Genomic DNA, 17,074 nt, shown 5'->3' with positions numbered 1-17,074 from the left:
TAAATAAAATAGCTTTCTATGTTTCATTTCAGACCTACTCAGTCCCTGAAAGTAGGGCCGAATAATTTATTTTTTAAGTTCTACAGCTGATTCTCTACATCAGTTCGGCTTTGAAACCATCTACACTAGGAGAGACATTTGCAAACTCTTTGTGCTCTGCAGCCAGTAGATGTTCAATGCATTGGCTGATTTAATAAAACAATTTTTTTCTAAAGTTTTCCTTCTATGAACATTTTTTGATATCTGTTAATTCATGCATGTTACAGGCTAAATGTCTGTGGTCCTTTCAAAATTCTTAATTTCTAACTCCACAATGGTATTTGGAGGTGGGACCTTTAGAAGCTAATTAGCTCATGGTGAGGGAGGTGGGGGACACATATGATGGGATTGGTGTCTTTGTGAGGAGAGGAAGCAGATTTCTCACTTTCTCTAGGCCCATGCACAAAGCAAAGGCCATATGTGTGCACAGTGAGAAGGTGGTACAAGCCAGGAAGTGGGCCCCCACCAAGACCCAGACCTGCCAGCACCTTGATCCTGCCATCCCAGCGGCCCCCAGGACCGTGAGTAGCACCCAGTGTCTGCTCATTGCCATGTAGCCTGTGCCAAGTGCACAAGGCCACGAGACACACGAGGGGGCGGGAGGAACAGGAGACTTTAACCAAAATGCTGAATAAGCCACGTCTGGTGTCACGTTACTGTCTCAAGCATGCTGCACTTGCCTGAAGTGAGCCCTGTCCACTTACATCCTGAAAATGAGGAAATCTTACATACAGAATGTACTTTACATAAGTGAAAATGACAAGGCAGGGAATTAGGGAAGGGGGAACAAATGTTTCCCTGCCCTCTAATGGTACCTAAGCTTGAAGAATGAAACGGAATGCTCATGAGACTGCTTACTGGATAGGGTAACTTACTATTCTAGTGCTGAAGCTGGTGTTAAGACACAGGTAATTATAAATTAACTATTTTCCCAGTGACAAAGGGTATAGCTTAAAACTACATTTTTTAAAGCTGCTTTAACGGGGTAGGGGGGCAGGTATAGGATCCATCATCGAGCTTCCCATCTTACCACTGAGGAGACAGGCCTGGAGGTGTGTGACAACGCGAAGGTCAAGAAACCAGACAGGCAGATTGAGGGACGAAACCCAGCTCTTAAAGTCCAGGGTTCTGTTAGAACTTATAATTGTTCAAACAAGCAACTGTTTATATCTTCTCATCTTCTAAAGGACTCACGGTGACGTAAGATGTCTAGCTGCTGTATCTGTAGTCATCCTAATGTCCAAGTTATGGCTTTATTTTAAGCCAGGGATTAATACATTTGTTACAGCTCCTTCACAATGTGCCAAAGTTACCTTTCTGTGGAATGTGTTTGTATCACCTCTAAAGCTGGATAGCTCATGTTCTGAATCAGTGACTATAACAGTATCATGGTATGTTTCAACTCTACTCTGTCAGAACATTTTCACATTAACTCACCTGTATGTGTCTGAAAAAAAGTAAAATTTCTATGCTATTAGAAGTTTATTTTGATATTATTCTATGCCTTGACAATATAAATACTGTAATTTCTACAATTCAGTTTAACCCAATAATAATGAGAGCTGTGAAACAGACTTAACATATAATGTTCATCACAATATTTATACAACTGAAAAGTTCAAAATAAATGTACAATGACAAACATCAGATATACCATTATGTAGTTATGGCATCCAATAGGTGTGTAGAAAGGTGAGAAAATAAAACCTATAGTAAGGAAAAGTCAAAATTGACCCAGAAATGATAAAATATGATAGTAAATCCTCATGATCTTGGATTAAGCAATAGTTTTGCTTAGATATGACACCAAAAGCAAAAGCTATAAAAGGAATTAGATAAATTGGACTTCATCAACAGTTAAATTTTTACACTTAAGAAGACACCACAAAGACAGCTTTCCCCAGACCAGAACACCCTGAAAAGCAGCCTTGCAGGGAAACCCGTATCCATGACACCAGGGTCATTCTTCCTACCTGAGTCTAGGTGCATTGTTCTAGCTCTCTTCAGTTTTCCAAGTGGTTTGTACTTGGGCTCAGTACTTTGGGAAGATCGGCATAAAGGCTTTAAGCTGAAATAATATAAACATTTTATTTTTCCTGTTGGGAAAGCTGCTGGAATGTAAGTGTTATAGAGGTTATGAAAACCTGACTATGGGGGGTGGGAGCCACTACTATTAAAAGCAGAAAAGCAATGTTTAATAATCAAAAATACTTTCCTATAACAAAGTGGTAAATACGAGCATTTAAACAACCTCGTAGACCTCCATCTCTAATTGTAGGACTGGGGAGAGCAAAACTTTTCTCTTTGTTCTTGCACTGCAGAAAAGCAGGTCTTTATAGAGGAACACCTTCTGGCATTCAGGGAATTTCAGTATTGCAACAGCTTCCTTCTGCAGATTCCCAGAAGCCTTGAGGATTATGTAGAACACACTTGCTTGAAGAAAGCCGATGTGCCCCTAACTAGCCTGTTTCACATCCTTGCTCCCACTTTCAGCCCAAAACTATTCTCTAGGTCCATCCCATTCAACAACATAAATGCCACAGGTAGTCCACTCACATTTCTTTAACTTTATCCATAGTTGTGCCCAACGGGATGACATTTGGATAGACATTCACAGGACAGATGTAGCTCAAGAAATCTTTAATCTGGAAGAAGGAAAACAAAATGCATCAGTTATCTCTCCCATGAAAACCCTGGATGTTAAAGAAGAGCGAAGCGAGGAGAAGCTGAAGTCTCTCAAGACTGTGGCTCCCAATGTCAGCTGCACCCGGGGAGTGTCTGGGCCCTTTCAAGAAGAGATGCACAAAGTGCAGGCCCTATCTCCAAAGATCCCCTAACACCGAGCTGCATGGGGCCTGGGAAGCAGTGATTCTGGCTACCAGTAAGGTGTGAGACACTCTGATGACTGGGATTCAGAGATTCTGTCCTTCACACGACATTAGTTTCCTTACCCATAGTGACCCATTAGGTCACTCACCCATAGTAAATACCTCTCCTTCCAGGAAGTTGGAATTTAGCTGAGTATTTAATATGCACAAGGAAACAAGGTCTTCAAACTCCATTCCTTTCCTCTGACATGGAATTGTTAGCAATACACCAAGAGGAACTACACCTTTGAGGCTGCCTAATTTGTTCTCAGGATTTATTCTAAACAAGGACAATGACATGCAAACATGTCATGTCATGAATGCCCTCTGCAAAGCTCGGAATGCTAAACAAGAACCTCCTCAAAACATCTCTTAACAACCCAGACGGGCTTCTGCTTTGTCACTTACTAGATCTTGGTGAGCTTGTGATTGATCTCAGTCAAGTTACCTCATGTCTCTTCGATTCTTCATCTAAGCGTATAAATGACATAACACATGTGACGTGCTTAGCCTGGTACCTAGCACATGGTTAAATATTCAATAAAACTATTAGGAGTTGGTCATCATGGCAACACAAAGATTTTTCTTTCTTTCTGCACATGGGGAGACTGAGGCACAAAGTAAGTATTAGCACTCAACTTTTTCAAGTAAAGCACCACAAGAGGTAGGGAACTCAGCAATTATTAATAACTGGATTAAAATGGGAACCTTAATTAAGCCTGGGGGAAAGACAAAGATCCATTCTTTGGTTACTTTTCATAAACAATTTCATTTGCACTTTCAGAGCAGGCATGCAATGAAAAACCATTGTTACCTGCCCACAACCTATATGATTTGTACAATCAGTCCAAAGTTGAGGCTGGTAGAAATCTGAGGCTTTTGAAGGGAATAAGAATGAGGAAAGGAAGGTCAAACCTACACACCAGAAACAGTTCAGGGAGACAGACACCCAGTACACTCTCCTGCTTGTCCATAGAGTCACTGCAAACGGTGGACTGCTGTTCCTGGTGGAGTAACTACAGGGTTCTTGTGAGCCTCTACTCACAGCACTTTGTCAACCAATCAAATACACAATCTTGCTTTATGTGAGTTTCTCTTTAAAGATATCTTACATAATATATACTGTTGGTCCATGGACACTGAACTCATGGCCAGTGGCTCTGTAACTCACAACTGAGCAAAAATCAAACAGGTAACTCCTCCATAAGGCACACTGCAGCCTCCTTGCGCTTAGGAACACTTGCCAGCACTTCAGCATTACACCTGGGGGCTCTTTCAAACAACAAAATCACCCCAAAAGCACAAAAATGTGGAAAATGCAGCAGTAAATAGTTTAAAGGTCTCTTGTTTACAGTCTACGAGCTGAAACATGAAGGCAGGAGACCACCATGTGCGACCTGAGTCGGGAATGTGTGTGTCAGGTGAGTCCAATCCTTTGCTTCCCGGGTGTACATGTGTGCAAAGGACCACAGAGCACCATGCACACTGATGTTAAGGGTTCATACAAGTGTCAGTAAACAGGCGGGTTTGTAATAAGGAATCCACGAATAATGAGAATCAATAATACTTGGGGGCGGGGGAGGGAGAAAGGATATAGAAAACAAACCTATGGTTACCAAAGGGGAAAGGGGGCGGCAGAGGTATAAATTATGAATTTGGGATTAACAGATACACAGTATTATGTATAAAATAGATAAACAAGGACTTGCTGTAGCACAGGGAACTATATCCAGTATTTTGTAATAACCTATAAGGGAGAACAATCTGAAAAAGAATGTATGTGTGTTAAATAACTGACTCACTAAACAGTGAATTTGCTATACATTAGGAACTAACACAACATTGTAAACTAACCATACTTCAATAAAATTTTTTTTTTTTTTTTTAAAGAATGTCATTGCCTGGAGCTGTTCAAATCACTACCATGCCCACAGCTCACTGCTGCAGAGCTGTATCTGTGTAGCTCCAATACAAAAAATAACCATTATCAGGGAAATGCATTAAGGGCAGCAGTGGCAAAACTACAATCATATATGACAAAGCATCATAAAAAGCCAGCTTTGATCTCGCTTTTTCTCCAATATATGAAATTACTGAACCCCTGCACTTGTAAGATGCTAGCATTTACTTTGGAAATGCTTGAGAATTTTGCAAATAAATTACGTATGTCAGGCTTCCATCCTAGTAGGTCAATATCCTATATAAAAAGTATCCTCACATAACCATATGAAGTCCTCTTCAACTGAGTAATTCTGCTATACTGGTCCTTACTCAGGACAGAGTGTATACCCCAATAGCTTTGTTCTTCCACACTTCTGAATAGTGAGGACTATTTTGTAAATGGCTTTTCAGTACCATCAAAATCCGGAAGGGGCCAAGAATCTGGCCAGTACCAGGCAGCTTATCATGAGGTTTTATCTGCAGTGCTCCTTCAAATAAGATTTAAGATATTTTTTCCGTCTTTCTTCTTATTGAAGTACTCCTTCAAAAAAGATTTAAGATTTTTTTTCAATTTTTTAATTGAAGTATAGTTTATGTACAGTATTATATGTCATAGGTATACAATGTAGTGATTCATAATTTTAACAGGTTATACTCCACTTATACAGTACTGACTATATTCCTTGTGTTGTATAATGGAGTATTTTACCTTAACTATGACTTCATTAGGGACACTTTTTTTTGTCTGTTAGCCTTTAAATTTTATTTATTAAACTATAGCTGATTTACAGTATTGTGTTCACTTCAGGTGTACAGCTTCAGATTCTGTTCCATTATAGGTCATCACAAGTCAGTGAATATAGTCCCATGTGCTGTGTAAGATTTACGATGCTTTTATGACAAACAGAACTGAAGTGGAGTATTTCAAATAAATTTAGAAAGCAAGGCAGAGAGAACACCTTAGTCGTATGTTTTCTTTAATGTTTAGGTTGAAAATGGTGATGATCAGCAATTTCCTTTAGACTTAATGACATACCCCATCCACTGAGATGTCTTCCCTGCATTTCTTTAGGAAAAGCCACAGCCCACCTTGAGCAGTAGAAAAAGAGATGTCCCCAGAAGCCATGAAGGCGGCCGAGGTTCTGAGCCTATGGGATCCTCTTACCTCACTGTAGGAGGAATGAAAAGAAAAGCAGGCTCTGTAGGAACTCTCTCCAGTCCTGGTGGGAGATGCAAACACAAAATTAAAGGTCACTTGATCAAAACTAAGTTCTAAACTTCAAGTCTTTTCATGTAGGCTACTGCAGTGTGAAATCATCCTATCATCAGTAATTTCTTCCTGGCACAGGGGAGAATCCTTTCTAGAAATACAAATTTTTGTAGACATTCTGAGTAGCGAACATTAAGGAAATTTGCTAAAATACAGTGATCAGTGTGGGGCTCCTCTACTCCACCAAGGGCTCTACTTCCTACAACATCCATTCATGACTCCCCGCCAAGCAAGACACCTCAACTCTAACCCTCTTGTCTGTCTAATGCAGGTAGACCCTGGGAGATACTGGCCAATAGATAGGTTTGGAAGCAGCATTTCTTTAGTTCAAACAGAGTTTAAATTTCAGAGGTTATTTTCCACAATTGTAATGTATTCTCTTCTTGGGCTTAGGCTGCTGCTGCTGCTGCTAAGTTGCTTCAGTCATGTCCAACTCTGTGCGACCCCATAGATGGCAGCCCACTAGGCTCCTCTGTCCCTGGGATTCTCCAGGCAAGAATACTGGAATGGGTTTAGGCTAGACTGCATTTAAACCATTGATTTAATTGATGCCTTCAAATGTGGTGCTGGAGAAGACTCGAGAGTCACTTGGACTGCAAGGAGTTCAAACCAGTCAATCCTGACTGAATATTCATTGGAAGGACTCATGCTGAAGGTGAAGCTCCAATCCTTTGGCCACCTGATATGAAGAGTCAACTCACTGGAAGAGACATTGAGGCTAGGAAAGATTGAAGGCAAGAGGAGAAGGGAGCAACAGAGGATGAAATGGTTGGATGGCATCATCAACTCAATGGACATGAGTTTGAGCAAGCTCTGGGAGATGATGAAGGACAGGGAAGTCTGGTGTTCTGCAGTCCATGGCATCACAAAGAGTCAGAAATAACTTAGTGACTGAACAACAAGGTTTCTCTCCAAAGACACTGCTTGCTTACCTCATAATGATGTTGGTTTTTCTGGTTCTTTCTCCAAACCACATGGTAGATGGCTTAATGCTGATTGTGTGGAGTGGAATTCTATTTTTGGAAGTAATGCCACATGGTAACTTACTCCACTGAAAATATTCCTCTGCCTAAAAACATTTTAAAAATACAGAAAATCAGTTTTAACATTTTCAACAAATCTGTTTGTAGGCAGGGTCTCAAAAACAAACATAGATGGATTTTCAGACATAGATAATAGACAGACAGACATGAGGAAACAGGTAAGTCCAAAGTGAGGAACATTCTATAAAATAACTGGCCTGGGCTCTTCAAAAATGTTGCTGTAATGAAAGAAAAGCAAAAGACTGGAGACTTACTTGATCTACATCAAAAGAAACTAAGGAGATCTGAGTGAATGCAACACATGATTCTAAATAATATCCTGGGGACTTCTCTGGTGGTGTAGTGGCCAATACTCTACACTCCCAATGCAGGGGGCCCAGGTTCCATACCTGGTCAGGAAACTGGCTCCTACACGCCATAACTGAGAGGTCATATGCCATGCTAAGATCCGGTGCATCCAAATATATAAATATATATTTCTTTAAATCCTGGACAGCCTTGCTCCTCCCTCCACAAGCCATAAAGGACACGATTAGGACAACTGGATATTTGAATATGGACGACATCACATCCAACAGTGTTGTATCGATGCTGAATTTCCTGAGTGTGAGAACTGTACTGTGGTCATATAGGAGAATGTCTTTGTTTATGGTGAAGTGTCATGACTCAGATGGGTTGGTGGGGAGTCGGGGGGGAGTGGCGTGCTGGTTACACACACACAGGAGAGAGAGATGAGGCTGCCAGGAAAAAGGCATGGTGGTGTTAACACACAGTGAAATCCGGATGAAGAGGACGAGGTGCTCATATGACCCAGTGATTCCACTCCAGGGTATACATCCGGAAAAAAAAAAAACCAAGAACACTAATTTGAAAAGATATATGCACCCCAATGATCATAGCAGCATTACTTATAATTGCCAACATGTGGAAGCAACAAGATGTGGTACGTATATACACCATGAGCTATGAGAGGGAAGTTTGGGGGAGGATGGATACATGTATATGTATGGCTGAGTCCCTTCACAGTTCACCTGAAACTATCACAACGCTGTTAAGTGGTTATACCTCAATACAAAATAGAAAGTTAGAAAAAAAAATAATACAAAACAAGAGCATTATCACCTCAACTAATGTGGATAATGTGCCGTAAGAAAAGAACGAAATTTTGCCATTTGCAACAATGTGCATGGACTTGTAGGGTATTATGTTAAGTGAAATAAGTCAGACAGAAAGACAAATACTATATGATATCACTTATTTGTAGAATCTAAAAAATACAACAAACTAATGAACACAACAAAAAACAAACAGACTCACAGACACAGAGAACAAACTAGTGTTAACAGTGGGGAGAGGAGGGGGAGGGGCAGATAGGAGTAGAGGATTAAGACGTATAAACTATTAGGTATAAAATGAGCCACAAGGACATACTGTACAGCATGGGGAAACAGAGCCAATATTTTATAGTAACTATAAATGGAGTACAACCTCTAAAAACTGTGAATCAGTATACTGTACACCTGCAACATGTAATACTGTACATCAACTATACAAAGTGTAGCACTCAGTTGCTCAGTCACAACTGACTCTTTACAGCCCCATGGTCTGTAGCTCACCAGGCTCCTCCAACCATGAAGTTTTCCAGACAAGAATACTGGAGTGGGTTGCCATTTTCTATACCAAGCAAAAGGAAATCTGCCAATTAAGACATTTATGGGGTGTTGTTGGGGAAAAGACTACAAGTCCCACAGAAAAAGGACAAAACAGTTTCTACTTTGTATCAACATTATTTTTATCCATCCATTAAATAACTGCATGGTGTGTGTCTGTGTTTGTGTGTATATATACATAAACAAAATGATGAAGTAAATTCATGACGTAAATTATAATATGAAGCTGAACAATCATCAAAAGAATTTCTTAGCTCATATCTCTCCTGTGGTGGTTTGAAATAGAATACTCCATGGTAAGAATAACAATCTTTTTTTTAAATTTTGCTTTACTTTAGGACAAAGAAACTTTAGGATTTTGGCTGATGGAGTTACATAGTATTACTACTACAGTGATTATCCAAATGTATAAATGTGCTATTTACTAAAATAAAAATTACTCAGCATTTGAATGCCAAGATTAAAAATTTAGAGAAAAATTATGATCACACAAACCCTCTGCATTTGACGGTCACTAATTAGTAGTTGAGTTACACTGAATGACTATATAAATTAAAATGGAACTGTTAAAGCCAAATTCAAAATTGAATCCCTGGCAGTTAATAAGAGAAGGAAGTTCTATGATGGCATCAGAAAGTCAATTACCAGTGAGTTTCAAAGACACTAAAAATATTCATTTGAAACTGGATCACCAATACACGTAACTACTTCCAAATTTAAGGGACTTCCCTGATGCTCCAGTGATTAAGACACCACACTTGCAATCCAGGGGGTTGGGTTTGATCCCAGGTTGGGGAACTAATATCCTGAATACCGTGTGGTGTGGCCAAAAAATTTAAAAAAAATCAAAGCAAAGTTATATTTAGATATTTACCTCAAATGAGAAAAAAAAATAAAGTTTATAAATATGCATGTGTCATGAGTTTCAAAAGTAAACCACAATGGATGGTGATTACCTTTTGTTAAATTTTCAATTATAAGCTCTAATGTTACTACTTTCCTTACAAATAAATTGTTCGTTACATAATTCATTACAAATAAACATATATCAATTGTATAAATATATTTCATTAGAAATTACAAGTATCTGTGTCTGTTTACTAGTTAGGTTTATGATAACGGAATATAGTGATGTAATGCTGCATGACCCTGATCTAATGCCGGGATCTCAGCCTCACTTTTCACATTTGGAAATTGAAGAGCCTACAAAATGGGATTTCTGAGGTTCCTTCTGAATCTAAAATTTTGGTTTCTGTGAATCATACAAACAGTAAGAAAGAGAGTTCACCATGTACCTTTGGATGTCGACACGCATGGATCTGAGTGTCACGGTCTGTTGTCAGATGATGGAGAATGTCAGGCATGTTTCGAAACATGTCTAGTTTATCCACATGAACCTGAGGAAAACACCACAAATAAGCACGTTATTGGAATTGTATTTCCTGTAAATAAAGTATTCAAGGGTAAATCGGGCAGGGGTAAATCATCCAGTTAGAAAATAACTTTCTTCTTCCTCAAAGCCTAGTTTTCAACTCTTTCAATGCCTTTTAGTATCTGCCAGGACATCAAGATCCCATGCCCTGCAATCAGCGTTACTGCCCACTGTGGGTGGCAGTGAAAAGTGTGGTGACTTGGCTGGTGGATTTCATTGGATCCGTCCATCAAGTCATTCAATTCATATTTCTTGTACACCTGTTCTACATCATGCTTTATTCTAAGTATTGGGTTTATTGCAGTGTACATAGCAGACGAAAACAATCAAGAATGACTTGTTGGACTTCCCTAGTGGTACAGTAGGTAAAAATCTGTCTTCCAATGCAGGGGAAAGGGGTTTGAGCCCTGATCCAGGAAGATCTCACATCCAGCGGACCAGCTAAGTCTGTGTGCCACAACACCTGAGCCCTAGGGCTTCAACTTCTGAAGCCTGCCTAAAGCCTGTGCTCTGTAACAAGAGAGGCACCACAATAAGAAGCCTGCACACTGCAATGACGGGTAACCCTACTGCTGCTGCTGCTAAGTCGCTTCACTCGTGTCTGACTCTGTGCGACCCCACAGACGGCAGCCCATGAGGCTCCCCCGTCCCTGGGATTCTCCAGGCAAGAACACTGGAGTGGGTTGCCATTTCCTTCTCCAATGCATGAAAGTGAAAAGTGAAAGTGAAGTCGCTCAGTTGTGTCCGACTCCTAGCGACCCCATGGACTGCAGCCCACCAGGCCCCTCCGTCCATGGGATTTTCCAGGCAAGAGTACTGGAGTGGGGTGCCGTTGCCTTCTCCAAGGGTAACCCTACTTACTGCAAAAGAGAAATCCTGAGAGCAGCAATGAAGAACCAGTTAAACCAAAAATTAAATAAATAATATAATAATAATTTTTAAAAAAGAGTCACTTGCTCATGGAATTCCTTAGCAGGTTTAGTCTGTAGGACTTGGTGCTTTCACTGCCAGGGCCCAGGTTCGATTCCTGATCAGGGAATTAAGAGTCTGCAAGCAGTGAGGCATGACCAATGAATAAATAAATAAATAAAATGTTTAGAAAAGGACTCACTTGCTCACGAAAACACACACAACATGCTGTATACCGGCAGCTGGCAGGAGGGGAGGCCAGCAGGAAGAGGAAGCAGAGACCCAGATCCTCCCTTTCCACACTCTTCTTTATTGGGTGAAAGGAGGACTCTGGCAGATGCAACAAAGCAAAACAGAACAAAGCTCAGCCACCTTCAGAATTTTAAAGCTAATACATTTTAAATGGTTAAAACCAACATGTCAGTTTTACTTAAATCTTCTGGGTATTTTAGAGTAAACAACAAGTACCTAAACTGAATCAAGGATAATGAAATGGCACCCTCCCAAAGCATTCTAATTTTGAAGTCTGAATAACAAAACAGATTAGACTAATGTTAAATCAGTGTGGAAATTAAATACCCAGACAAGTGTAGAAAGAATCCAAGCCTGACTGTGACTTAGCCTTATTCCTCTCGCTGCCTGTTTTCCTAATGACTAACAAGAAGAAACAACAAATGGATTTTTTTGGCCTAAGGAGATAAAAAGAGGTAAATTCTGAGATGTAGAGAGAGAGACAGGGAAATTTTCATCCGCACGAAAATGAAGGTGCTTGAAAAGGTTGCTATAAATCAACCCTCAGATCTCATCTCTCAGATCCCTCTGTCAAAAAACCTCACTCTTCTCCCCTTTTCTGTGTGCTCTTTTCCCACCAGGCATGTAGGATCTTAGTTCCTCAACCAGGGATCGAACCTGTGCTCCCTGCACCGGGAGTGCAGAGTCTTAACCACTGGACTGCCAGGGAAGTCCCTATACTCCCTTGTCTCTAAAGTTGTTTCTGTTCCCTACAGAGGGATTAAGAGACTGGCAAGAGGGCTCACTCCAGGGTCACTTTCCTAGGACCTGCCTCCTCTCCACCATCCCTGGGCACCTCCTAGGCCCAGGGTTTCTCCCTGCCAGGCCTCAGAGCTGGAGCTTCCAGTCTTGTAGATTTCACACACCACTGAAATTCACAAAATAAATTCAGGATTGACAGGTGGTGGCTAGCTTTATATTTTGCCAGGAAAGGACATGAGGGGGAAAAAAAGCAGACTGTAAAATATGCAAGTTTGCACACACACACAACATATAATTACTGTGATTTTTATTTAAAAGGCCATTTTAACACCAAAAACACATAGGAACCACAATCTCAGAATGAAAGCAAATCTGTCCCAAAATGGAGAATTGGGAGCTTTATGCCAAAAATATTGGACAGGAAAACTTAAGGAAGGAAGAAATTAAGGAAAGAAGGACTTAGGAAGTAAGGCTTATGGAGAGCTGCAGAAATTGTTTAAATTTCAAATGTAAAAGCACTTAACCTTTTTAGTTTTACTAAATTGTGTTGTATATAAGTTAAGTTCACGGCAGAAGTCTGTTAACCAGAGGATCAATAAAAGATGCCAAATGAAGCAGAATTTAAACATCCAACTCGTTCCAGCATTTGTTTTGTTCAGAGCCACCACCAAAAATCCATCTTCTCTCAGGGGCCGTGGGCACTGCCAGAAGCACTCTGCTCACCTTGTTGCCGGGGTTCCCAAAAGCCCAGCACTCAGCTCCCATGGAAGGGACAGGTGAATACTGACTCCCAGCCTGACCTGACGTGTGTTTCCCTCAAGGGGAAGGGGCTTAGTGCCCCAGGACAGTATTCTCCATACACTTTTGACCATGATCTCCAGTAAGAAATACTTTTTGAACTGTGATCTTTTCCCAAGCTGGCGATTTGTGGCACACTCCTTTCTCAGGATACTGGGCAGAGGCAGAGCCGCAGCCCCTGGTCAGGCACGCAATTGTGAGGGTGAACAGCTCACACACTTATTGTATGCTGTAAGTGAAAACCAGAATGGTTGTATGTCCAGAACACACAACCATTCTGGTTTTCACTTACAGCATACAATAAGTTACACGAGACTCCCAACACTTCATTTAAAATAGGCTTTGTGTTAGACAGTTTTGTCCAACTGTAGGCTAATCTGTGTTCGGAGCACATTTCAGGTAGATGAGGCTAAGCTATGATGTTCAGTGGGTCTTGGCTATTAAAGGAATTTTTGACTTAATGGTAAGCAATGGACTTAGCAGGACAAAGCCCTGTGGTTAACTCAAGGAAGGTCTAGATAGGCATGTGTCTGATTCCTGACGTAAATTTTCACAAGACAGTGATTACTCTTAACTGCAAGCAACCCCCTCAGATATTTCCTAGTTCAAATGTATTCTCATTGCTGGTCACAAACACTAAATTTCATGACCTGCAATTTTGAAAAAAATACGTCCTTTAGGGGACTTCTCACCAAAGGGCTGTTCCCACTGTCAACTCTCCCAAGAGGAAGCAAATAAAGATGACAAAGGCTGTGTTCAGGGCTTCCCTGCTGGCTCAGTGGTGAAGAATCCACCTGCCAGTGCAGGAGACACATGTTTGATCCCTGATCCAAGAAGATTCCACATGCCACAGAGCAATTAAGCCTGTTCGCCACAAGTATTGGGCCTGTGCAGCACAACTACTGAGCCCAGGTGCCACAACTACTGAAGGCTGCGTGCCCTGGAGCCTGCGCGCCACAACAAGAGAAACCCACAACAAGAAGAACCTCTGCAAGGAGAGGCCCATGCACCGCAGTGAAGAGTAGCCCCAGCCTGCCACAACTAGAGAGAACCCCACACAGCAACCAAGACCCAGCACAACCAAAAATAAATTAAGTCATTAAAGACTGCGTTCATCTTTTATGGTTTTCAGTCTAGGGGATGCTGGGAGCGGGCATGAGAAAGGGGAGGAGAGGAGGAGATGGGAGGATGGAAGCTCAGAGCAACAGAAAAGAAAGAGTCGTCAGGTACCTGGAGTCCAAACTCCTCACTGAGGTTGGTAAAGAGATACTCGTAACCATAGGCAGCCTTGCAGTTCAGCCACACCACGTGGTAGGGGCTCCGTGAGATCCAGCTTCGGACCAGCTCCATGATTCCACGCAGGCACTCCTCCTGGGCAGGAAGGTTCAAAGGCAGTTAATACTGCTCCACGCCCAGGCTTCCCAGATACCCACGGCAACAGGAACAATTAACATCTCATCTGTTACTCCCCAAACCACCCTCTTAAGAAATACAGCTGTGCTCCAAGGAGACATACCCGACTAGGAATTTGATAGTATTTTGGGTTGCAGAAAGTTGTGTCTAAGTACACACTCTGGATGTCTTTCACTCTGAAAACAAAATTCAAACAAGGGGGTGTGATTCATTTCATGGGAAATAAAATACGAAGCCTACACTGTCAGTTGTTTTACAGTTTGTTCTGTCATTTGGATTTTTTTCTTATATCAACTTTGTTGGGAAATGATTTCCATATGATGAAATAATACAGCTCTTGCATATATAGTTCAGTGAATTTAGACCAATTCATGTAATTACCACCTTGATCAACACATGGAATGTTACCATCCCTTCATTTCAAGAGGAAAAAGGTGCCTTTCTATTACAAATATTATTATAATCCAATTAGATTTCTAAGAGAAACAAAGCCTGGTATTTAGTGGGGAGAAATGAACAATAAAACCTTTAAAACAATGCAGTCATTAGGTTCCAGAACTCCACAAAGCCCAGTACCTGCCCCCAGAGTGCAGAAGCTCCATTCTGGCAGCTTCTCCTTTAGCCAATCTGAAGTCTCCTGTGTACAAGACAGTTCCATTGTTGCCCTGAAATAAAAACCTGGAAAGAAAATAGATCCCAGTGGCTTCTAAGTCTCATACAAAATTCTAGTAAATTTATTCTAAATCCATATACTAAATATATGTGCTGTGCTTAGTCACTCAGTCATCTCCGACTCTTTGCGACCCCATAGACTATAGCTCTCCAGGCTCCTCGTCCATGGGGATTCTCCAGGCAAGAATACTAGAGTGGGTTACCATGCCCTCCTCCAGGGGATCTTCCCAACCCAGGGACTGAACCCAGGTCTCTCACATCACAGGCAGATTCTTTACCATCTGAGCCACCAGGGAAGCCCAAGTATACTGGAATGGGTAGCCTATCCCTTATCCAGGGGATCTTCCCGACCCAGGAATCAAACCAGGGTCTCCTGCATTATAGATGAATTCTTTTTTTTTCTTTTACAATTTTTTTATTTATTTGTTTTTGTCTGTGCTGGATCTTCCTTGCTGCATGGGCTTTCTCTAGTTTCAGTTCGCAGGCTTCTCATTGAGGTGACTTCTCTTGTTGCAGAGCACAGGCTCAGTAGTCGTGGCTCATGGGCTTAGTTGTCTGGCAGCATGTGGGATCTTCCCAGACCGGGGATTGAACCTGTGTCCCCTGCATCGGCAGGCAGATTCTTTACCACTGAGCCACCAGGGAAGCCCTGCAGGTGAATTCTTTACCAGTTAAGCTACCAGGGAAGCCCACTAAATATATACTAAATACAAATATATACTAAATCCATAGCCCATGTTGCCTGCCAAACACAGCTGCTGTGATACGGTGCTGATGTAATTCCCAAAGTGTTAAACCACACTGAACCCTCAGCTGCCACGTCTTCCCAAAGAGGGAAAACATAACATGGTGGAGATATCGCTGCGTTTGCAAGAGATGTCCCCTAAAATGCATCAGCACCTTTGACTGTATACAGGAGAAATCTTTTTCTCCTGCTCATGGAGAAAAAGATCCATATGATGAGAAAATGCAAAGCCCGTGGAAAGATTGCTACTGAAGTCTTCCATTGTAAGAAAGCCACATTTTGAACATAACCTGTGCCCCGGTCCCCCCTAGTTTAACCCTGGAAATAAAGGTTAAAAGAATTGCCATCACAAGAAGCAAATCTCCTGGTACACGTTATTTTCTAGACCCTACAAGTTTATTTCTACAAATGTAATACATATCAACACAAAATAAATGGGCAAAACAGATGAACCCCCTTACATAACTGATCCTGGGCAATGACCAGCAGGTAAAAGAGTCACAACAATCTCTTCCTTCTAAAAAGAAAGAAAAAAAAATAATAATAGAAGTTATCATTAGGACCCAGCTAAACAAAGCCCTCCTGAGTAGAACGTACACAAGTACTTCTCAAGAACTTGCTATATCTTGCTCCTTTCCCCACTCTCCAAATCCTGGAAACAAGTGGAATCCTTATTCACAAAACAAATGGTTAAAAGTAGAGTTCCAATGCAACACAGCATTTCCACTCTTGGGAAGAAAGAAATGAAGTGACGGGCCTAGAGATTGTCATACTGAGTGAGGGAAGTCAGGCGGAGAAGAAATATCACATCCCTTACATGCAGGATCTAAAAAGAAATGATAAAAATGAACCTATTTACAAAACAGAAGCAGACTCAGAGACTTAAAGAATGAACTTATGGTTACCAGTGGGGAAGAATGGGGAGAAGGGAAGGGATAGTTAGGAAGTTTGGATGGACATCAACACTATGCTGTATTTAAAATGGATAACCAACAAGGTCCTGCTGTATAGCACAGGGAACTCTGCTCAATGTTATGTGGCAGCCTGGATGGGAGGGGAGTTTGGGGGAGAATGGATACATGTGTATGTATGGCTGAGTCCCTTCGCTGTTCACCTAAAACCATCACAACATTGTTAATCAGCTATGCTCCATCATGGCAACTCCTCCAGTTATGTTTGTTCCCCAGGCCCCTTTAAAACAGGCTCTCCCACTGGTTGGAGCTGGAGACAAACACACAAGCCTCAGTGTGTGAGAAGAAACAGAAAGGACCAGAGTCGGGCG

The 17,074-nt window shown here is 41.3% G+C and overlaps 1 protein-coding gene across 2 annotated transcripts in view; it reads right to left on the bottom strand.

The window, feature by feature from the left end:
* The window catches only part of DCLRE1C (DNA cross-link repair 1C), a 34,026-nt gene that overhangs the window by 1,280 nt on the left and 15,672 nt on the right, over positions 1–17,074 (bottom strand). For both annotated transcript variants that reach the window (XM_005894846.3, XM_070381917.1), the window contains 9 exons: positions 16,254–16,309; positions 14,952–15,053; positions 14,479–14,551; positions 14,193–14,333; positions 10,126–10,227; positions 7,050–7,186; positions 6,013–6,067; positions 2,596–2,684; positions 2,013–2,107 (listed from right to left, as the gene is read on the bottom strand). In XM_005894846.3, the coding sequence (XP_005894908.2) occupies positions 2,013–2,107; positions 2,596–2,684; positions 6,013–6,067; positions 7,050–7,186; positions 10,126–10,227; positions 14,193–14,333; positions 14,479–14,551; positions 14,952–15,053; positions 16,254–16,309 (850 nt within the window). The remainder of the gene's footprint in view (positions 1–2,012; positions 2,108–2,595; positions 2,685–6,012; positions 6,068–7,049; positions 7,187–10,125; positions 10,228–14,192; positions 14,334–14,478; positions 14,552–14,951; positions 15,054–16,253; positions 16,310–17,074) is intronic.

This window comes from Bos mutus, chromosome 13, assembly GCF_027580195.1.
Source record: "Bos mutus isolate GX-2022 chromosome 13, NWIPB_WYAK_1.1, whole genome shotgun sequence".
In the NCBI taxonomy this organism is placed as follows: domain Eukaryota; kingdom Metazoa; phylum Chordata; class Mammalia; order Artiodactyla; family Bovidae; genus Bos; species Bos mutus.
This window is presented reverse-complemented; position numbering and strand designations above follow the sequence as displayed.